This window comes from Dromiciops gliroides, chromosome 3, assembly GCF_019393635.1.
Source record: "Dromiciops gliroides isolate mDroGli1 chromosome 3, mDroGli1.pri, whole genome shotgun sequence".
NCBI lineage: Eukaryota > Metazoa > Chordata > Mammalia > Microbiotheria > Microbiotheriidae > Dromiciops > Dromiciops gliroides.
The window spans coordinates 305,256,022-305,279,092 of NC_057863.1; the positions used below are offsets into that span (position 1 = coordinate 305,256,022).

Consider the following 23,071-nt stretch of genomic DNA (forward strand, 5'->3'; position numbering starts at 1 on the left):
AAAATGCCTCCTGGTAATCTCTAAAGCCTGTACTTTTCTGGATTAAAAACAGACAATCCATTACACATCAATGTGGTTAAATGAGCTTTTTAAACCACTGCAAATCTTTTGAATGCTTTGTTAAATGTCCTGTTCCCTCACCCCCCAAAACCCCAGAATTTAAACCAAATACACCTACAACACTAGCCTACAATTACCTGATATTTTGTCAGCTTTCTTATTGTTAACCATATTATTAAACTGCTAATGAATCATATAACCCTCCCCAGTTTGTTTGCCCAGGTTACCGCTGATTCAAAGTATTTTTGAGTAGGACAGAATACTTTTCAAGAATAATAGGAAGTTGAAAGAATTCAACAGTTGCTCTAAATTTAAGTCTAACTTGCGTCTGATAACCAAGCTTTTCCTCATTGGTCATTTCAATTACATTAATAACATTCCTATTAAAAGACAAACCTTTTATTTAAAAAAGTTTGAATAGGGTGATTCTTTTTGAAATTATAATGTCAAAATACATATTGAAGATGACTGTTTATAAAGCACCTTACGTAGCGTATCAAATTTGACCCTCACAACAGTCCTGTGAGTTAGGTCCTGTAAGCCTTAGTCCCATTTTATACATGAGGAAACTAAGGCTCTGAAGTGAGGTGATTGAAGTCAAACAGCTGATGTTTCCGTTTTTTTCTTGTTTCTTTCATGTGAACAACCTCTCCCCAGACCATCTCTTCCCTTCCCCTTCCCCCAGTCTATTTCTCCTACACCTCAACCCTATTTTAAAAATGTCATCATGGGTTAGTTAGGTGGCACAGTGGACAATGCACCAGCCCTGGACCCAGGAGGCCCCAAGCCCAAATCTGGCCCCAGACATAAGACACCCCACCCTGTCTGCCCCACAAAGAACAAAACATAAATGCTTTACAGATATCATCCCTTCATATTCAGTTCAGACCTGTGTCCTCTGTGAATTCCTTACTGAGATAGTTCTTATGAGTTTGAAGTATTATCTTCCCATGTAGGAATATAAACAGTTTGATCTTTTAATATCCCTCATGAAGTCTTTTTCCTGTTCATCTTTATATGCTTCTCCCAGGTCTTGTATTTGAAAGTAAAGTTTTCTATTCAGTTCAGGTCTTTTCATAGTAAATACCTGAAAGTCTTCTTTCTTATTGAAATTCCATTTTTTCCTCTGAAAGATGATGCTTAGTTTTGTATGTGATTTTTGGCTCATTTGTATGGGTGAAATGGATTAAGTCCTTTTTTTTTTTTTTTTTTTTTTTTTTAGTGAGGCAATTGGGGTTAAGTGACTTGCCCAGGGTCACACAGCTAGTAAGTGTTAAGTGTCCAAGGCCGGATTTGAACTCAGGTACTCCTGACTCCAGGGCCGGTGCTCTATCCACTGCGCCACCTAGCTGCCCCTCAATTAAGTCCTTTTTAAGTAGACTCCAAAGGGCTTTATTATACAAGGTATCCCAAAAGCCTTAATGCAGGGGTTTTTTTGTTTTTTGTTTTTTGTTTTTTTTAAATGTTATTTATTTATTTATTTTTGGTGGGCAATGAGGGTTAAGTGACTTGCCCAGGGTCACACAGCTAGTAAGTGTCAAGTGTCTGAGGCTGGATTTGAACTCGGTCCTCCTGACTCCAGGTCTGGTGCTCTATCCACTGCGCCACCTAGCTACCCTGAGACATCTTTTTTTTTTTTAATTTTGAAGCATCCAGGATTGCTTGAAACAAATATGCAGGTTTTTCTTTGCAGTTTAGAAACAATTTTATACAGAAGTTATTGCAATGGCATTTATCATAATATATTCATTTACAGTTGAAGGTGAACTCATGCTTATTACTGCTTTAAGAGTTTACTCACACAAAAAGTTGATGTTTCTCTACATAATTTTACTTATTTTTTATATCACCTAGCTCATTCTTGTGACATCTATTTACTTTGTTAGCTTGATAGAATTTTTTTCTTTGTAAGCCTAACTGCCCATGAATAAAAGATGAAGAAAAGATCTGATTTTATTAGTTTAGGGGACTCCCTAAGTATAGGAACTTTCTCCACATCTATAGCACATCTGTGACTTCATAGGCAAGTCCTCAGGAATTGCATGAAGCGCAGAGAAGGTAAATATCTTGCGGTGGGGCCGGTAAGTGTCCAGGCTTTTGAACAGGCCCAGGACTTTTGTAGAATTTGTATCCCCTATAAAAAAACCTAATGATTGGGGAGGGGGATTCCCAGGGTCAACCCAAGGGGCCAGGGAATCGTAAATCTCAAATACAAAGTACTCACCTTTATAACATTTTTTTAAAGTTATAGCAAGTGTATTCTTTGATTATAAACTTTCTCGTTCATTTTTTCCTAATAGTTTTTCTTACACCTTATTTCAAATTTTATGTACCACGTCTATAGTTATCATATGTCCACAGTTGGTACTTTTCATCCATGACACTCTGGATTGTATATTGCTCAATAAAATGGCTTTTCCTAGCCTTTATTATGCACATAATGCCTTTGTTTCTCAGTACACTTGCCATAAATCTTGTTATGCTTTAACTAAACGACCAGTTCCTTACTCTCCATTGTACCACCTACCAGTTAATGACAAACTTGTATTGAGGATTGCTTTGATGGCTTGTGCTCCCCTACTGGATTATCACTCCTGTATTATTTGGGGTAGTGGCACTTAACATATTGTCTTTGAGTTGTTTTCAGTTGTGTCTGACTATTTGTAACCCCATTTGGTGTTTTCTTGACAAAGATGCTGGAGTGGTTTGCCATTTTCTTCTCTAGTTCATTTTACAGAGGAGAAACTGAGGCAAACAGGGTTAAGTGACTTGCCCAGGGTCACACAGCTAATGTCTGAGGCCAGGCTTGAATTCAGGGAGATGAGTCTTCTTGACTCCAGACCCAGCGCTTAGCAACCTTGCTGCCTCAGAGCTAAGCTAGGGATCTTAGAAAGCACAATGAATAGACATGCTTCTTCCCTTGTGGTGAGCTGCTGGGTCTGGTATCAGGAAGACCTGAGCTCTCTATCCACTGTGCTATCTGAAATAGCTTTCATTTCATGCTTTCTTACCACTCTTGTCACTTAACCAAATTTTTTTTCTCCCTTTTCTAGACTTTTAAATCACCTGAGACCAAACCACCATCTTTCCTTCTGCCAAAAGACTGCCAACTTTGCTCCTTATTCTCTCTCTCTTTTACCTGCTTAACTGTTCTGCACAAAATGGTAGGGCCAAGGATATATTCCAAGTGGAAACTGGATCCCAGGATTCACAGAATTTAGAGATGGAATTAAATGATCTAACACCTTCATTTTACAGATGAGACACCTGAGAGCCAGAGAGGCATCTTGTTCAAGGTCACATAGGTGAGAGCCAGGATTGAAATCATGGCCTTCTGACTTTTCACCATGATGATGCCTCTTGTGCGCATTGCTGATGACAGACAATACGCTGTTCCAACAGACATCAAGTAAATCCACTGGAAAAATGAATCTGAAACTGTTATCACCATTCTTGTCTCTAGTCCATGTTGCATTCACAGAGTTGGAAGGGAGGTTGTCCGGTCCAACTTGTACATTACTACAGACCTCTCCACAACATCCACAAGAAGCCATCATCTGTTCTTCACCTGAACATCTCCTGCTGTGTACCCAGATCTGAATTAATTTGAACAATGAATCCCTTGAGGTGGTCACATGTATTTGAATCTGCACTGTATAAAGTTATGATTATATAAAATATGGTCATTGGTTCTAGTTCAGTGGAATAGGTGAATGGGAATTCAAGTCATGTGACCACTTTAGTGGATTCTCTACACAGACTCGAGCCTATTGCATTTTTACATTCCTCTGATTGTTAGGAAATTTTACCTCACATTGAGCTGAAATCTGCCTCTCTTTAACTTCCATGCTTGTCCCTAGGTCTTCTCTGTGGCCAAGAACAAGTCTAATCCCTATCTTAACAACTTTTCAAATATTGGGTGATGGTTCATCTTCCCTTTCCTCCCATATCTTTTCTCTACCCCCAGTTCCTTAAATTGGGGTCCTTAAATGTATGGGCAGTCTTCCACATTCACATGTAAGCTCTTTAAGGACAGAGATTTTTTCTTTTGTTTTTCTTTGTATCCTTACTGCTCAGCAAAATGCCTAGCATACAGTAAGTGTTTAACAAATACTTTTTGATTCACCAATTGCTATTTAGGGGAAAATAACCTTTCCTTCTCCTACGGGATTATTATAGAAACTTCTTAAAACAGATCGGAAATTCTTTAACATTTTTCCTTAGCAAAGTTACTGCTCAGTAAAAACCTGGAAAACAGACAGTATTTCTAGATATTTTTGCAGTTAAGAAACTTAAAACATGTAACTTGGAGGAACTGTAAAACTATGCAGCAAATTGGGGTTAGCTTTAGCAAGGACTGAAGTGGCAGGGTTCTTGCAAACTATCAGATCTTGTACTTGATTCTGAACATATGATCTCACTTTTTTCTATTCTGGACTAGGAGAGTATAACCAAAGGATTTTCCCTGGGCTGGATTGGAAATGAAGCGACTAAGGAGTTGGATGGATCATCTGCCTTATTTCCCACTACATATCTGTAAATGTTTAAGTACTTAAAAAAAACCTCAAAACAACCTTAATATCTCTGGTACTTGATATCATGTGGTACAGTATCGATACACTGTGGTTTCAGGCTGAACCTCCCCGACTTCCACCAGATGGAACAGTTTCTTAGTTTCCTGCTCCACCATGTACCAAGATGGTGGCCCTTGGCCTGCTTGTCCTTCTGGAGTGGTTACTAGAGCTTTCCAGGTGAATAAGATGTGTTATGGTGACCACAGCAGCATGGTTTACCTTTTCCCTCCTACTTGAAGATAAGTGTTGGATTTGATGGTCCTTGCGATGTGCAGCTTTCCGAAATCGGAATGATGAACTGGTTTTTTGCTGTGCCCCTGGAGAGGCTTGGCAGGAAGTTTAGTGATTACCAAAGACTTCAGTTTAGGAGTCCGTGCTGGCATTGTACGCTGGTACACCTCCTTGATCTTGAAGGTAAACAGAAGAAAAAGCAGTTAATAGTTTAATTGGTAGACAGACACACCGAGTGATTCTATGAGTGTTCAGATCAGTCAGACTGCTGGCTAGAGGGTGGCATATCCCCCCTTCTTTCAGGGCAAGGGGACCTATTGAATTAGACAAAGGCAATTGGGAAAAGGTTGAAGAGTGGAAACTTTGACCAGAGTTTGAGAAAGGGAAAGTTGGTTCAGTTCACTTTTTAAAAATATAAGTGGGGGGCAGCTAGGTGGTACAGTGGATAGAGCACTGGCCCTGGAGTCAGGAGTACCTGGGTTCAAATCCGGCCTCAGACACTTAACACTTACTAGCTGTGTGACCCTGGGCAAGTCACTTAACCCCAATTGCCTCACTAAAAAATATATATATATGTGGTATATTGGATTAGAGCAGTGAACCTGGAGTCCATAAGAGGTGAGTTCAAATCTAGCCTCAAAAACTTAACTGTGTGACCTCAGGTAAGTAACTTAATCTCTGTCTGGCTCTGTTTGCACTTCTGTAAAATTGGGATAACAACACCTACCTCCCAGAGTGATTGTGAGGATAAAGTGAGATCTTTGCAAAGCTTTTGGCAAAACTTAAAATCCTATGTAAATACTAGTTATTGGCTTTCTCTCAACAAACAAAACCAACAATAACTGTTGACTGTCAACTGTTATTATTCATCAATCAAACCAGCATATTTTCATTAGATGTGAGAGGCAGCCTCTCCCCCTCCAATTTAATAATCATATAGATTTAATAAATAACACATTAAAAAGTGCTTTCCAATAGTCAAATGTGTTTGCGTCCCTTTTTCTCCACATGCCTATAGCCAGTGTGATAGAAGTAGTAAGAAATTTGAAGGACTGAATTCCAGACTAAACTAACCTCAGCTGGTGCCTCTCTCTGTTTGGCTTTGCTTTTATTTTACTCTTGAGTCCTTATCTTATTTCTTATGTAACTGCTAAACCTTTTGTCTCAATTCTCAAACAAACCCACTTCTGGCCCCTTGTATTATAATAAATAACTTCTCCATTATGATGATCAAGGACTTCTATCCTATGCTCAAAACACCCATAAACTCTCCCCTACCTCTCTCACTCTTTTCCCTTCTCACCATCAGACTACTTGAGAAAGTAGGTAACAACTGGTGCCTTCACCTTGTCGCCCCCATTCATTTCCCATATCTTGTAACTGACTTGAGTTCTATCACTTTCCTGAAATTTTTCATTTCCCACCTGACTCTCCTCCTTTGGACCTCTCCATCCTGCCAGATGCAGTCATCCTTGGTACTCACACCATATGAGTACACTTTGCCCTTGGGTTCCTTCTGATTGGACAAGAGAATTGAGATCTTCTCCCAAAACTTCCATTTAAAGGGGGAGGGGCACCCAGGGCAGCCATCTCTTCATTTTCCACCTAGCTGGATTTTTCCATTTTATGGTTGAACCCTGGTATCTTCCCTCAACTCCTCATCCCCCTTTTCAGCTTCCTTTTGAGTATCATCTTCACCCATTAGATTATATGCTCCTTGAGGGAAAGGACTGACTTTTTATTTTTCATATTTGTATCCTTAGGACTCAGCAGGCATAATATCTGGCACAGAGGTACTTAATAAATGTTTATCAATCAAAAATTATTTTCATTTCTGAATTATCTCTCTTTTCTTTCCTTCCTCTTGTTCCCCCAGCCACTGAGAAGGCTAGAAAAACAAAATCCATTGCAAATATATGCAGTCATACAAAACAAATTCCTTCATTAGCCATGCCAAAAAAATAGGGAAGAAGAAGAAAATCTGCTTCAAAAGGAAGCTGAAAGGAGGGTGAGAAGAGGGAAGGTACCAGGATCTCAATACATGAGGTTTAATATAGAAACTTGTCCCTTTTAAATTCATTTTATTTTTGTAGTAATTATTTTTGAAAACAGGTGCCACAATGAAAATTCTAGGGGGTTATGTTGAACTGGCACCTAGGATTGATAAAGAGGGTTGTTTTTGTATTGTGGTTATTGCTAGTTTATTGGCCAAGTTCATATTAAAAATTTATGGGATAGAACTTTCGAATGTTCCTAGAAATACCAACTTCCCCAAAATTGTCAAAACATTTAAGGTTTCCAGTTGTATGATATGTTTTCTTAGCATGCAGGATTGTATTGTGGAAATAACTGTTTTTCCCCCTAATTTTTCACATTGTTAAAGTTCTGTTTACATCCATTCTTGAATGTAAAAAAACATTACTAATATTAGTGTTTAACAATTAATGACGTGTTGTGATCATTAAATATTTGACCATTGAGGGCCCTTTTCAGCTCTAAGTCTTATGATTCTGTAACACAGCAGTGCTCAAAGTATAGTCTGCAGGCTGACCCCCTTGAGAACCCCAAGATCCTTCAGGGAGTCCTCAAGGTAAAACTATTTTCTCAATAACACTAAGATATTATTTGTCTATTAAAATACTCCTACCTTTTTTCAACTGTATATCTCTGTGAGGTCAGATTTCAACCAAAACAACATTAAAACAGATTGAATGCAGAAATAGATAAGAATCTACCTTCCTTCTATTAAGTAAGACATGAGAGGTTTACAAAAATATGTAAAACAATGCCATTTTTCTTACTAATTGTTTTTGTTTTGGAAAATACATTTTTATTAAATGTTATTTATGTTAACATGTGATGGATTTATCATTGTTATTTTTGAATGAATTAATAAATATTTTTAAAATTATGAGTCTTAATTTCTAATGCAGTAAATAAATATTGCTAGCTAGAACCCGCTCTTTGGGGTCCTCAGTGATTATTAATTATTAATAGTTTAAAGAGGTTCTGAGACCAAAAACCTTAAGAACTCCTACTAAAAATATTTTTTAGGGAACCTTTTAAAAAAGAGTCACACTTAATAATAATAATAAAATAATAATAGGGGCAGCTAGATGGCGCAGTGGATAGAGCACCAGCTCTGAAGTCAGGAGTACCTGAGTTCAAATCTGGCCTCAGACACTTAACACTTACTAGCTGTGTGACCCTGGGCAAGTCACTTAACCCCAGTTGCCTCACTAAAAAAAAAAAAAATAATAATAATAATAATAATAATAATAATAATGGCTCATATTTATATGGTGCTCTAAGGTTTGTGTACATTATCCTAACTCATAAGCAATGCATTCTTTAATTTGCTTTTGGTTTTTTTTTTAGTGAGGCAATTGGGGTTAAGTGACTTGCCCAGGGTCACACAACTAGTAAGTGTGTGTTAAGTGTCTAAGGTCAGATTTGAACTCAGGTACTCCTGACTCCAGGGCCGGTGCTCTATCCACTGTGCCACCTAGCTGCCCCACTTTAATTTGCTTTTTAAGAGTTTTCTCTTAAGTATTTGTAAACTCTCCTGGTGCAAGGACTACATCATTTATTTATTTATTTTTAAGTTGACCCCTTGTATATAACATGACAGACACTCAGTTAATTCTAGTTGATTTATATTCTCCATTGTTGCAGCAATTTAATGGGAAAGGTGTTTCTTCCTTGCTCTAGATCTCACTACAATGTTTCTACCTCTAGATGGCAGCAAAGGCTGGCTCTTTGCTTTGGAATAGCAAAAGGAAAAATTAGCTCACTCAAATCATCGAATTGGAAGGAGCCATACAGGTCTTCTCGTCCCCACTGCTCATTTTAAAGATGAAGAAATGGGGAGCTTCAGGAACTTGCCTAAGGTCACATAGCTAGTGAGTGTCAGGGGCAAGATTTGATTTCATGTCACCTGGTTCACATCTTGAATTGGGATTATTGCTCTTTTCCTATTAAAAAAAATCAGACTAAATATAGAGCTAAAAAATGTATACTTCTTGGAAGAATTCCATGTCAAAATGGCTATGATCAAGCTTTGTATAGATTTGAACTCTGTGTATATGTGTGTGTGTGTGTGTGTATGCAAGAACAAATCTATGTAATAGCAAATCTTTGTAATAAAAAGGTGATTTTTTTTTTCTACTGAGACCACAAAGTGATTACTTGATAGAGGGCCTGGTTTCCATCAGTATGAATAATAGCTTGGAGGAGATTGAAGAGTTTGGGAAAAGTGAAATACATAGGTGTGTTGAGCTAAACTAAACATCACATTTGGAGATTGCTTCTGTTTACAAGTAGCTGACGGATACAGATTACAAAGAGTGGGGAAAAAATGTTCTTTAGGGAATGGCAGGAAACGTGTATTAATTGGAAATGTGATAGGATGGCACTTCACGATCATCATCTCAAGTTTGTAAGAGACCTCAGAGGACATGTAGTCCAACTTCTCTGTGAAGAAGGATCCTCTCTATGGTAATCCCAATAAATGTGCATCCGGCCTCCATTTGAAGTGATGGGAATCTACTACCTCCTGAGGAATCCCATTCCACTTTTGGACAGCTCATTTTTGTGATGAAGGTTATTTGAGGCAGCGAGATGGCACAGGATCAAGTGCTGGACAGGAATATCTGGACCCAAATTCTATGCATATACTTAGGAGCTGTCTGACTTGTTGGCAAATTTGACCTCTCTCAGCTTCAGTTACCTCTACTGTAAAATGAAGATAGTAATCGCCTACCTCCAAAGGTTGTTGTGAGGATGAGATAATAATTGTAAAGTGCTTTGCAAGGCTATATAAATGCTAGGTATTAGTTTTAATTAAGCCTTAATTTATATTTCTGCAATTTCCATCCACTGATCCTCTAGTGTCAAGCAAGGTGTTAATGCCTCTTTAGATACTTCAAGATAGTTATGTCCCTCATTGGTCTTTTGTTTTCTAAGCTGTGTCCCCCAATTTCTTCAGCCCATTCTAGTATGACACGGTCAATAGTCTTGTCAGCCTTCTGGTTGCCTTCATTTGGACCTATTCAGATTTGTCAATTTGTCAACCCTTCCTGAAATGCAGCACCCATTCAATTGAGATATGTTGCAGTAAAGTATAAAACCAAATTCAGTACATAGGTTCTAGGGGAACAAAGAATGAACTCATAAAAAAATTACCAATTATTATCAGTTGTCTCAAAGAATTACATAAATGTAATTATAAAACTTTATTAAGATTCCTATATATCCATTGCCTAATTTTTATATCTAGTCCTGTGCTAATTTGTGTGACTAGAGGTCATGCTATTTAACCCTCTCATTTTATGAATGAAGAAACAAAGTATTATAGAGAGGACAAGTGATTTGCCCATATAGGTAGTAATTGATGAAGTCTAGAAGTCATAGAGCTGGAGTTGGAATATTTGCATGCTCTGAATGAAACCAAATCTCCAAAGTGCTTGGAACTTTTTAAAACTTCATGGTAAATTTTTGTAGAGAAAATGGTACTCTTTGAAAATCTCTGCCTCTTTGGATTGAAGCTAAAGGACTGCCACAAGACATAACATCAGCCATAGGGGTTTTAAGCAAAATTAAGCTCTGAAAGACCAAGTCATCTTGGTTTCTAATAGGATCAAAAAATTTTAGAATTGTAAAAAAATATCAGAGGCCATCTAGTCCAACCCCCTCATTTCATTGAGGAATAAATTGAGGCCAAAGGAGTTAAGTAAACTTGTCCAGGGTCACTCAAGGAGTAGCAGAAAGAGCTAGGATTCAAACCTAGTTTCTGTGGTTTGACTCCATCCAAATCCAGTGCTATTTGGCCATCACCACACGTTGGAAGAGGTGTTCCAACATACCCCCCCTCCCTGACTTCATTCATTCAGTGTCCTTGCTAGGGAATATCTAGGTCAGTACATTGGTTTTCTAACCTCCTTTTAAAAAATATTTTTGTTTAAAATGCACAATGGGAAACAATAGGACTCCCAATTCCCTATTTGACTCTTGTTTTTACCAGACTTTTCCTCTTTCTTCAACACCCCCCCCAACCATACTAATATATGCTTTGTTTTTACTTAGAATGTTTTCTTTGTTTGGAATCCCTTCTTCCTCTCTCCTCTTCTGCCTGTTGAAATTCACCTCCTTTCCTGAAATTCTCCTACAGAGAAGTAGCTTTCTTTGACTACCTTTGGAGAACCTTTGATTCCTACCTTGGATCTCATGTAGCCTTATGTAGATCAGTGTTTATCTTATTCTGTAGCCAGACTATATATTATTCATGTGCAAGAATTGTATCTTATCCCAGCTTCCTATATGTTGTAACACTTGGCACTGTGCCTTAGAGTAAGCATTTTATATTTTTAATTGAAGTGTTAGATTGGTGATTTAAAGAAAAAATACTGAAATGGAGGGGGGAAATCCTCAAAATGTTATTTTTTTCCTTCTTTTTCTGTCTCATATGCTACTAACTGGAACATTGCTATCAGGTTGTTGGTGTGGGGGAAAAAAATTAAAAGATAATATGATGGGGCAGCTAGGTGGTGCAGTGGATAAAGCACTGGCCCTGGATTCAGGAGGACCTAAGTTCAAATTCAGCCTCAGACACTTGACACTTACTAGCTGTGTGACCCTGGGCAAGTCACTTAACCATCATTGCTCCCCTCCCAGCCCCCCCAAAAGATAATATGACATGCCAAATGACCAGAAGGATTACACTGTTTTGTGTAATTCTCTCTTTTTGTTCAACTTATCATTTCTTTTTAAAATAAGCCTTTGTCACCAAGAATCTGACCCTTTTGCAAGGAAAGGAATCTTTCCCATTTAAAATAATTTATCTAATGTTAACTAGTTGGAAGACCCATGAGGTAATTATATCATATCCATTAACCTTCTGAAAAGAACATTTGGTTTTAAATAGATTCCCACTGTTCCTGAGTGTTATGATTTGTACTCAAGGGCGGTCCAAATTTGAGGTGAAGATTATAGTAATTTGGTCTTTTTAGATTATGATGTAATATGCCTTTGTGGTTTCTGGGTCTTTGACTGGAAGGGAAATGTCCTAATCTGCTTCCCTCCTCACCCCAGTTACTCCTCATTTCTATTTCTACTATGATTAAGTCATGGACAGAGGACAATAGAAGAGTAAACTCTGGCTCTAATTAGTCTACTCCCTGCTCTATCCATTCATTTCCCCCTCAATCTTTTTTTTCGTGCCCGAGAAATTGTATATAAAAGCATTTATTTAAAATATACTAACTGTAGACCACTTGGGAACCCTTACTTGCTTTTTATTTCTTTGTGTCCTTTCCTGCATTTGAGTTTTTCTTTTGCAGCTTTTTTTCTTCCTATTCTCAGCTCCCTTTTGGTTTTCTTTCCAATTGGTTGATAGACATTTCTTTAAGGTTCCCCATTCCTCCTTTCCCTCTCTCCTTTCCCATCTGGCATTCCTTTCCCCAGTAACTTTGAGCTGCCTGTTTCTCCTTATTAATTTCAGTTTCCTATCTTTGTTTCATCTTCCTTATTTATTCCTTGTTTCCTTTCCTTAGTTCTCTTGGGAGCTGGGAATCAAGGCTAGTAAAAAAAAAAAATATATATATATATATATATATACATTTATATGTGCATGTATACATGTATATATAAGTATATATATATAAATATATATAAGATATATACATATATAATACACACATATATAAAAATGAACAGGACATTAGCCTTTAATTTAATGTAACTATCATGCTGGAAAATCAGGATGCCTGAGCCTTGGTCTTTGCTATGCCTCTAGTCCATATAATAATGTTCTTTTTGCAGTTCAGATTCCCTTTCTGTTTTCTACATGGCAGAATGGCTTTACTTCTCCATTTTCCAAATTTTATTTAAAAAAAAAAAGTTTTCGGAGGCAGCTAGGTGGTGCAGTGGATAAAGCACTGGCCCTGGATTCAGGAGGATGGGAGTTCGAATCCAACCTCAGACACTTGACACTTACTAGCTGTGTGACCCTGGGCAAGTCACTTAACCCTCATTGCCCCGCGGGGGGGAGGGGGGGCAAAAAAAAAAGGAAAAAGAAAAGATAAAAGGAAAAGAATGTTTTCAATAGTTCCTGTTTTTTAAATGTTTCTCCCTCGTGTGAAAAAGAAGATTGAACACTATGGTCTCTAAGGGCCTCTCCAGTTCTAACCTTCTTTGAGTCTCTTCATTGTATGTGTAGCAATAGTCTTAACACTAGGGACATTTTAATCTCCTAGCCTAAAAAATTAAGTAGTTGAAAAGGTAGGTCATTTTCACATTCTCCTTCAGTATGCCATTTGTTGCTTAGAGTTGGCATGTGGTTGCAGGGAGGGAAGGTCAGAAGTTGAGCATTGTAACCTCCTTTATTACTGATGCTTGAATTGCTCTCATCCCTAACTACTTGGCTTCCATTCGCAGTTGCATCGTTAACTGAAAAAGAGTAAAGTAAGAAGTCTTAACATAGATCTCTCTCGTCTTAGGTCTTTGTAGAAAAGTACCATAGCACTTTGAAGAGGTGGAAGGAATAACTTCTTGGATCAGAGTAGCTCTGGCATCCTTTAAAATGTTCCTCTGTGACAATTAACCATTTGTTACTGTTCTTCAATTATTTCAGTCATGTCTCACTCTTTGTGACCCCATTTGGGGTTTTCTTGACAAAGTGATTTGCCATTTCCTTCTCCAGTTCATTTTACAGATGAGGAAACTGAGGCAAACGGGGTTGAGTGACTTACTTGCCCAGAGTCACACAGCTAGTAAATGTCTGAGGCCAGATTTGAACTCAGGAAGATGGCCTGGCACTCTATCCACTGCTACAACAACAGCAAGCAAAGTAAAGAGCCTTCTCTAGATTTCTAGGAGTACTCAGAAAAGCTGAGATTCAAATTTAGTTATATTTTTATAGTTGCATATCTTCTTAGTTCACTAGTCAAGAGACTTTTCCAGCTGTTTAACCCACCTGTAGGCACACTGGCTTTTAAATTGATGGAGCACATTTGCACAGTGCTTTTCTCTGAGTTCTCATGATGTTGGGGGTTTGCAGATACAAAGGGAAATAAAGCTAATTCAATCACATACAGTGATGCTTTACATTTGTTTTCTCCTTTCTGAATGCTAAATGGCCTTTTGGTAGAGAGGCTCTGCGTGCCCTGTACTAATTAAGACATTTTAATCTTAAAGAGTTAAAGTAAATCTTTCTTTAAATAGTGAGTGGTTTTGTGCACATTTTTCTAGGAGAGGTAGGTTCAGTGGTTTTTTTTATCCCTACTGTATCCCTCCTCTTTGGAGTAATCTCATTGCTATTCATGAGGTTGGAAGCAAGTTCACAAAGGTTAATACTGGTATAGTTTTGGGCATGCCTTTTGTGAAAATACTGCCTCTGGTTAATTGAAAGTCACTCAGGGGGCTTGAGTTCCAAGCCTAGATCTACTTCATTATTATCTGTGTGGGATCAAGGGCAAGTCACTTAAACTCATTGAGGCTCATTTTCCTCTTTTATAAAATGAACATAATGGTGCATTTCTCTGAGACTATCTTATATTTAACTACTTTGTATTCTCTTTCTGTTTATTCTTTATACACTTCTATATGCTGGTCTTGTCCTCCCAGTTAGAATGTAAGATCCACAGGATCAAGCACTTAATATTTGATTGATACTTTAACTTTTTTTTTTTTTTTTTTAGTGAGGCAATTGGGGTTAAGTGACTTGCCCAGGGTCACACAGCTAGTAAGTGTGTGTTAAGTGTCTGAGGTCGGATTTGAACTCAGGTACTCCTGACTCCAGGGCCGGTGCTCTATCCACTGATACTTTAACTTTTAACCTCTCTGAAGGCCAATACCTAATCATTTTTCATTTTTGTATCCCTGATACCTAGATCACAATGCCTTGTGTGTACTAGTTTCTTATAAATTGAATATCTGCTTCTTACAATTGTTAGGAAGATCAAATGTATGTAAAATGCTTTCTAGCTACAAATCACTGTATAAATGTCAACTATTTTAATATGTAATTCAACTATTTTGTTTTCTCAATTGTGAGAAAAATGAATTAGCAACTACACCTGTGTCCCTCACTGTTGAGAAAGGCAGGATTCTCAAATTCCTAGAGTCCTTCACAATTGGAACCTCACAGTTAAGCTTACAGTGATCTTACATCATTCACATTAATAGGAATATTTTCAGGCTCCAGTAAGGAACTCTAAATTCCTAAACTTATTTCCTAGTCCTTTTAACTCCAGATTTTTGAGTTAGAATAGCTATGGGGATAGTCTCATTTAGGAACTTTTCCCTTGCTTTTGATTTGTCACTGGACTTAAGGTCAGAAGTAGCACACCAGGTTAAGGGGATGAAAACATCTTTGACACTGGTGAAGTTTTGCAGAACCTTGCTTTGGTTTCCAGGGTAAGGTGTCCTTTTTGATGTGTTGCTGCTTTCTTCTCCTATTTCATGGATCCTTACCCCAGAAAACAAGAGGGCTGCATTTATATAGGCCCTTGCTCTAGTATTCATGAATCTCTGCAAAGCCTGGCTCTACTATTTTAATTAATAGAACTCTGAAAATTTTTACCCAGCTGGTAAAAGTGCAGCTGACCCAAAGAAAGACTCCTGGAGTTGTAATTTTTTTTTATTCGCTTAGTGATGAGAATTGTAGGGTTAGCTCAAGATAGTTCGTCTGCAACCAGAGTGTAGGGTTCTTGCTATGCATTGCAGCAAATGCTGAATCTTTTCCATGGTATGCCAGGCACCTTTACCATTATATCTGGGTAGTGTAGCCAAATATGGAAACTTTCAGTCTCTTGGGAGATTCCATAGTATCTTAGGAAGGATATTCAAGAAGAATGGAGTAGTTGCTGAAATCCAGTTTTCCCCTCTTATTGTGAGTCTCTCAGTATCAGAGAATGTCTGGGTTTGACTTAAACAAGATTATTATTTATCCTGTTGCGCTCCCAGTATTCTTTGCTCTTGAGAGATATCTAAAAATCGTTGAATAGAGAGATTTCCTTGAAACAGGTAGCATTTCCTGCAATTAGCTTGTGAAACAGGTCTTAATTCAAATGGCTTTAAGTAAGACTAGACTATTGTGTTGATATACATTTTCCTGAGTTTGCGCTGGTAGGCACAATGCCATATCCACATCCTTGTGGGAAATGCCAGGCCTCTGGATGGATATTATATTGTATTGTGAACTTCATTGTGATATGAAGTTATTTACATGCTAACTTTAGTTTCTATTGTTAACATTTTTCTTAGTTGAGCTAACTTACTAAGAGTTGGATTATTGGATTCATTAAAATTTAAATTGAAACATTAAGGGCCCGTTTTGAAAGCAAAGACACTTTTTTTTAGGAGGAAAAAATTTGTAACCCACAAATGTTGGAGAATAGTAATATTACTGGGAGTTGCCTTAAGTAAAGTGGCAATGTTAACATACCTTTTCAATGTGGCTTGATTTATAATACTGGGAAATATGTAACCAATGACCAGTGTTATTCCACATAGCCTGACCTTTGAAATGAGCATTTTCTTGTGGGATAATTTATCTCCATTCTTTTGGCTGTAATTGGTGGAATAATAATTTTTTAAAACCACATATAGCCTTTATTTAGTACCTGAAATTGGATATTCAAGGGCATTTATTAAGCACTTACTATTTGCAAAGTGTGTTAAGTCCTGGAGACACAAAGAAAGGTGGGGGGAATCCCCTGCTCCTCAAGGATCATTATATATTCTAATGGAGAAAACAACCTGTCTGTAACTACATTTAAGATACATACAAGGAATATGGGCGATATATACAGAGTAGATAGAAGTGATTTGAAAAGGCAATCCATTAGTAAGTGTTGGAGAGAAGAAAGACCAGAAACAGCCTCCTGAAGAAGGTTGGGCTTTGAGCAGAATCGGGAAGGAAGTCAGGGAATCTAAGAAAGGGAGAGAGATTAAGGGACAGAGCATCCAGGCACCAGGACAGGGAATGTAAAGGCAGGGAGGTGGGAGATGAAACTACAAATAAGTGTAGCTCAATCAGAGTTCATTGAAATGCTAGAAAGTCAGGGGCCAAGATATATAGAATTTTCAATGCTAACAGAGGTTTTGATATTTGATCCTGGGGATAATAGGGAGCCACTGGAGCTTACTGAGCAGGGGGGCTACATGGTCGGACAGAAAAGTCCCTGTGGCAGTTGAGTGGAGAATGGATTGGAGTTGGGGAGAGAGTTGAGGCAGGAAGACTAGTCAGAAGGTTGAGTTCTTTACCTAGGATCCAGGAACTATTTTTTTTTCAGGAACTATTTAAAAAAATATTTTGATAGTTGTATGTCAGTCTAATTGGTTTCCTTTGTAATTCTGTGTGTATTGTGGTTTGCATTTAAAAACATTTTTCTTTCTTTTTGCAGAGCAGTGAGGGTTAAGTGACTTGCCCAGGGTCACACAGCTATAGTAAGTGTCAAGTATCTGAGGCCAGATTTGAACTCAGGTACTCCTGAATCGGGACTGGTATTTTATCCACTCCAACACCTAGCTGCCCCCTAAAACGTTATTCTGATAAAGGATCTGTAGATTTCACCAGATTGCCAGAGTGGTTCATGATACAAAAAAGTGTAGTAGACTGAGAAGCTAGTGTGCAGAACCAGCTTCTCTGTTATCTTCTATAAAGAGTGTGAATTATAAATGAATTACTGTTTTATTAGAGAACCACAAAATTTTATAACTGTAAAGTAACTCTGATCTAGTAGTTGTATCAATTATAGGGTTATCCTAGCTAAAGTCCCGCTTTCTCTGGGAAGCTTTTCTGGATCCCCATGAATTCTGGTGCCTTTCTTTTGTTGATTATTTCCAGTTTATCTGATATATAGCTTTATTGTACATAATTATTCACATGGTGTTTGCCCCTTTAGGTTGTAAGCTCCATGAGATCAGGGACTCTTGCCTTTTGCCTTTTGCCTTTCTTTGAGCAATTAGCACAGTTCCAGATACATAGTAGCCACTTAATAAGTCTTTATCAACTGTAGGAGACTCAGGATTTAGGAAGGGCAAGATTATAAAGCATGATGGAAACCTATAAAGAAAGGGAAGAAATAGAAGGGAAAGAGAGGGAGATGTATTCTTATGACAGTGCCATTGTGGGGCCACTTTACTTTTATCATTAGTTACCTGAATGTGAATATATATGAATTGGTTGGGGTTTCTTAAAGTAAAACAAACAACTAAGTCACTTAGTCTGAGAAGAATAATACAAAAGGGACATTTGGGTTATTGAAAGAAAAACTCGCATTGAGAAATCCACCTCAATTTTCCAGCATATTGCCTTAAGGGGGCCACAAAATCTTAAGTCAGTTTGTGATTTTTAAAATGAGTTTTTGAAGAAGGGATATTATTCCCAGGAGGGGAGCCTTTAATGCCAAAGTTCAGATCAGAGTACCATTTTATAACATCCATTCATCTAATGACCTGATGGAGTAACTGCTGAGATATTCCTTCAGTAACACTGTGGGGATCCTTTGCTATCATATTATCAAATTATAAAGCACTTAGGGTTGTTTATTCATTTAGCTTGCTGAGCTCTCTGAGCATTCCTAACCCTATAATTTTGACTCTTGATAGGATGCCTGGTACTATGCAGCTACAAGCTCTGGGTTTTTCCATTCTTAACTACATTTGAAAAAATGGAAAGGGTCCAGTAGAGGGGAAGGGCTTTGGGGCTTATTAAAATTAAAGTGGCTTTAACTATATTTTAAGATGTTTTTTTTTAACCATTTCTATCACAGATTTACTTCAGTAAGCAAAAGGTGAGAGGCAAAGTCCATATTTCTTCCTTTTCCTTTAGGAGCTAACTTTTGCCACATGCTTTATAATTGTATTCTGAACTGATCCCAAGAAACACGCAATCATAGGATAAAAAATTAAGAAATTTTCAAACTGGAAGGGACCTTAGGAGTCATTTAGTCCAGCATCTTCATTTTATAGATGGGAAAAACAGGCCTTGAGCCATGAGGTGACACAGGGAGTTAATTTGAAGAAGCTGGCCTGAAGTGGGTGGATTTTTTCCTAGGGTTGAGGTGGGGGTGGGGCAAGTTTGGGATGGGGAGCTAAGTAAGAATGAGTACTTCCCAGGCATCATCTATATCTCCATCAAATAGCAGGCATTTAAGGAGCCTTTTTTTTTTTACTGCAAAGACTCTGAGTGGTCCTTGATTCAAGTTAAAGGAGAGTCTCTCGGGGGATTCTGTTTCCTACTGACCAGAAGAAGGTAGAATTATCAAAGTCTAGTTCCATCTGGCAGAGTAAGGCTGTGCATGTAACACCTGGTGGTGCCTGCCTCCACTCGAGCTTCTAAAATGTTTTTCCCTGCTTATATTTTCCTCTGACTTGCAAGAATTTTCTTGCAAAATGATTTCTATGCAGGAAAAAGAAGAAAGCCTGAAGTACAGGGAAAAGGATTTGTGTGATAATTCAATGGAATATCTTTCCCTTTCTGTCTCAAAGGTTTTAAAGAGGAATCCCTTTTTATATAACTATAGGATAACATAGGTATTTTAATATACACCATTTTGAAATGTTATGATGCAATTAATGACAAGTATGAGGAATATGAAGAAATAGGAAACTATATAAAATAACAAAGTGAAAGCAGAAATGGGACAAAAGTCTCATTGACATAAGTCTCAGAAAAATGTTTATGTGAACACAGGAGTCACTGGATAGAGAAAGAGTTGAGGCAGAGGGGAGTACTATACCATGGGACATAGTTTCAGTTGAAATTTGTGTTTTAAAATGTAAATAGTTTAATTGATTTAGATCAGGAATTCTTAACTTTTTTTGTCTCATAGCCCCCTTTGGCAGTGTGGTTAAAGCCTATGCACTCCTCTGAATAATGGTTTTAGATGCATAATATGAAATGTATGATTACAAAGAAAAGCAATTCCAGTGAAATACAGTTACCAAAATATGTATTAAAAAAGTTCAAGAACTGCAGATTAAATATCCCTGATTTAGATGATATTTAAAGTTAATAAAATTCATTACTTCCTTATTTAGGACTGTTTCTCTTTCATTCAAACTAATAGAATCAGGACTGTTTCTGCTCTGGGGATTTTCCTATGGCGTTATTTGGATGTTTTTTGGAGCGATTGGTCGTGTCATGAGTTTGGGAGCTCACTGCCTTTCCAGAACTGTTTCTAGACCATACCAGATAGACAAGTAGCAAACTGGCCATATTTTCCAAGACGTTCTGGAGACTTGTTTTCATCAACAACTTCTCATTCACTTCATTTCCTGCAACAAACCTACTTCTCTCTATGGTTTTGGGAAAAGCTGTTAAAGACTTGGGTAATGTAGGTTATTGATTAATATGTAGCCTTTGCTCAGTAGGATACAGTTTTGAGTTTTTCTTGCATGTGAAGATACTTAGGAATATGATAAGATGGCACATTGTTTTGTGAACCATCAACTAGTTTATCCTGGAAAGAAAACTGTTTGTTTTCCTCCTAGCAAAAATTTTCATAGAACTTATAAACATTTTCTACCACCTTATTAGCACTCTTCCCTAAAGTGCCTGATATAACACAGCACCTAGAAAATTGATGGTAATCTGCTTTTTCACTCATCATCCTCATCTCTAGATGATTTAGGGAATTATTTTGATTGATAGGAAGAACTAGACTCCCCAGAAATGTGTGTTCCTGGTTGGTTAACAAGGTCACTCACATGTCATATGAAGTGAGGGTAGGGGTAGTTAACACAGGCATTTAGCAAAGCCTCCAAACTACTCCTAGTGTCACCCTTCTAATAACATGAATATTCCCAATTTTTCCTTAGTGAGACTTAACTAGTTATAAGGTGTTTATCCTGAAACCTCTGCCCCGTGGACTAGTGTAGCATTTGCTCAGGCAGTTGTAGAGAGGGAGTTTGACCTAGGCACCATCTTGCCTTGGTAAAATTTTCTGCCATTCTATATGGATACCACATTAATGGGGCATAGGTTTCCAGTTATTGCACAACCCTGTCCCCCAAAATGGTGATACTTATCTCCTTTCTATTTTTAATTGTAAAATGACTCAGCCCAGATTAGGGTGTGCTGTTTTTGGAACCCAGCAAAGCTAGCTGCCCCATGGCAGTCATCAAAACTTTGTTTTGGGCACCCTTTTCTAACCAATTAAGTTAATAGCCAAGGATGATTGTTAGAGCTTAGTTTCTGACTGAAGATGCAAATAATAACACTCAGGAATGAACAGCAACATCAAGTTTGAGTTTCTAGTATTGGAAAATAAATACTAAACACCAGTGCTTCTGATGATGATGAACCTCTCATTTCTAAAACTTGTAAATCCCTGTGAACTAAGCTTGCATTTCTCTTAGCCACCATGTTGGAAAGATGTTTTTCCTGCTAGCGGCTTAAGTGGGTTTTTAAAGGACAGATAAGGCAGATTTCTTCTTCTTTAAAAATCTACATACACTGTACCTTGGGTATTTCAGTTATCACTTTTAATGCTATGCTGTGCTTGGGCCCAAATGGTTTCATATCCTACACTTTTACTGATTATTTTATATATAGATCTAGATCTTCACTAGCTTAATAATTCACTTATTGTCCTGAGGGCAGGTAGGTGGCCATGAATAGAGTGCTGGACCTGGAGTCAGGAAAACCCGAGTTCATATCTGGCCTCAGACACTTAATAGCTAGGTGACTGAGCAAGTCATTTCACCTTGTTAGCCTTAGTTTCCTGGTCTGTCAAATGAGCTGGAGAAGGAAATGGTAAACCACTCCAGTATCTTTGCCAAGAAAATTCTAAATGGGGTCACAGAGAATCAGATGTGAACAAAATGACAATGTGAACAACATTGTCTTGATCTTCCCTTTGTCTGCCATTTTCAAAGCCAGAGGGAGCATTTTGAATGAAAAATGAATGACTGAGATAGCATTTATTAAGTGCTTATTATATAAAAAGAACTTTGCTTTTTTATAAATGAGAAAAATAGCTAAATGATTCTCTCAGGTTGTCTAAAATCAACCTATATTTTCCTTATTTAGAGGGGAGTGTTTAACTTCATTTTATTCAAATTTGGAGATGTAATCCTTATTATAGTTAATGGCCCTTTTATTGACTTCTGTATGAATACTTCTGCCTCTTCATTTGTTTTAGTCCTGCTCATTCCTAGAGGTTAGGAATTGAGTATTATTTATTTTAATTATTTCAGGGCAGTGAGGGTTAAGTGACTTGCCCAGGGTCACACAGCTAGCAAGTGTCAAATGTCTGAGGCTGTATTTGAACTCAGGTCCTCCTGAATCCAGAGCCAGTGCTTTATCCACTGAGCCACCTAGTTGTCCCTAGGAATTGAGTATTGTAAACAAACAAACAAACCAACCCAGTATCTCTCTCTTTGGAGTTAGGGTTGGGTCAGAATAGCAATCTACAGATTTTGTGTGTCTGGAAGCAGAATTAATTCATTTTAACTTTTCTTTAGGTTGTTACATAATAAAATAGTCAAATAAGTGGTTACCTACACAGCCTGATCCCTGTAAACCATGTTCATCTATAAAATGAGGGGATTGGATTAGATGTTCTCTAATTCTTGGTTGGAGGGTTGGAGAGTGTTGGAGATGTACTGGGAGTGGGGTTTTTTGTTTCCTTCAAAACTCAGCTCAAGGACAGCCCTTTATCTGATACCTTTCTTCCTTCTTTCAGCCACTCTTGTCCTCCCTGAAAAAATTGCCTTGTATTTATTTTGTTTAACTTTTGTACACCTGATTTTTCCTAATTCCAGTAACTTCCAGAACGCTTGCTTTATCCTGTATGTAACTTGTTTGTACATAGTTATTTGCATATTGTTTCCTCCATTAGATTGTGAACACCTTGAGTTGCAGAGGCTTTCTTTCACATTTCTTGTATCTCCAATGCTTGGCACAGTGCCTGACACATAGTGGGTGCTTAGTGTTTATTTACCTGCTGCCATATGTATATGTACATGTTGTGTCCCTTCATAGAATGTAAGCTACTTATGAGGAAGGGTTAATTCTTTTATTTATCTAGAGTGCCTAGCATAGTGGCTGACATATAATAGGTGCTTAATAAATCCTCATTGATTGATTTGATTCTAAGAATACCCCTGATCTAGACATTAGAACATCAAAGGGAATATGCTGTATAGTATTATACAACTGTTGACTACTTCCATTCCCTCCCTAACTGTCCAGAACC

General features: G+C 37.7%; 2 protein-coding genes across 5 annotated transcripts in view; one reads left to right on the forward strand and one right to left on the reverse strand.

Annotated features, from left to right (window-relative positions):
* Positions 1-23,071, forward strand: part of CMSS1 (cms1 ribosomal small subunit homolog) — a 416,392-nt gene that overhangs the window by 6,468 nt on the left and 386,853 nt on the right. The window lies entirely within an intron of this gene.
* FILIP1L (filamin A interacting protein 1 like) overlaps positions 945-23,071 on the reverse strand; it is a 348,713-nt gene continuing 326,586 nt past the window's right edge. For all 4 annotated transcript variants that reach the window (XM_043994136.1, XM_043994135.1, XM_043994137.1 and 1 more), the window contains one exon: positions 945-5,041. In XM_043994136.1, the coding sequence (XP_043850071.1) occupies positions 4,850-5,041 (192 nt within the window). In that variant the 3' untranslated portion in view covers positions 945-4,849. The remainder of the gene's footprint in view (positions 5,042-23,071) is intronic.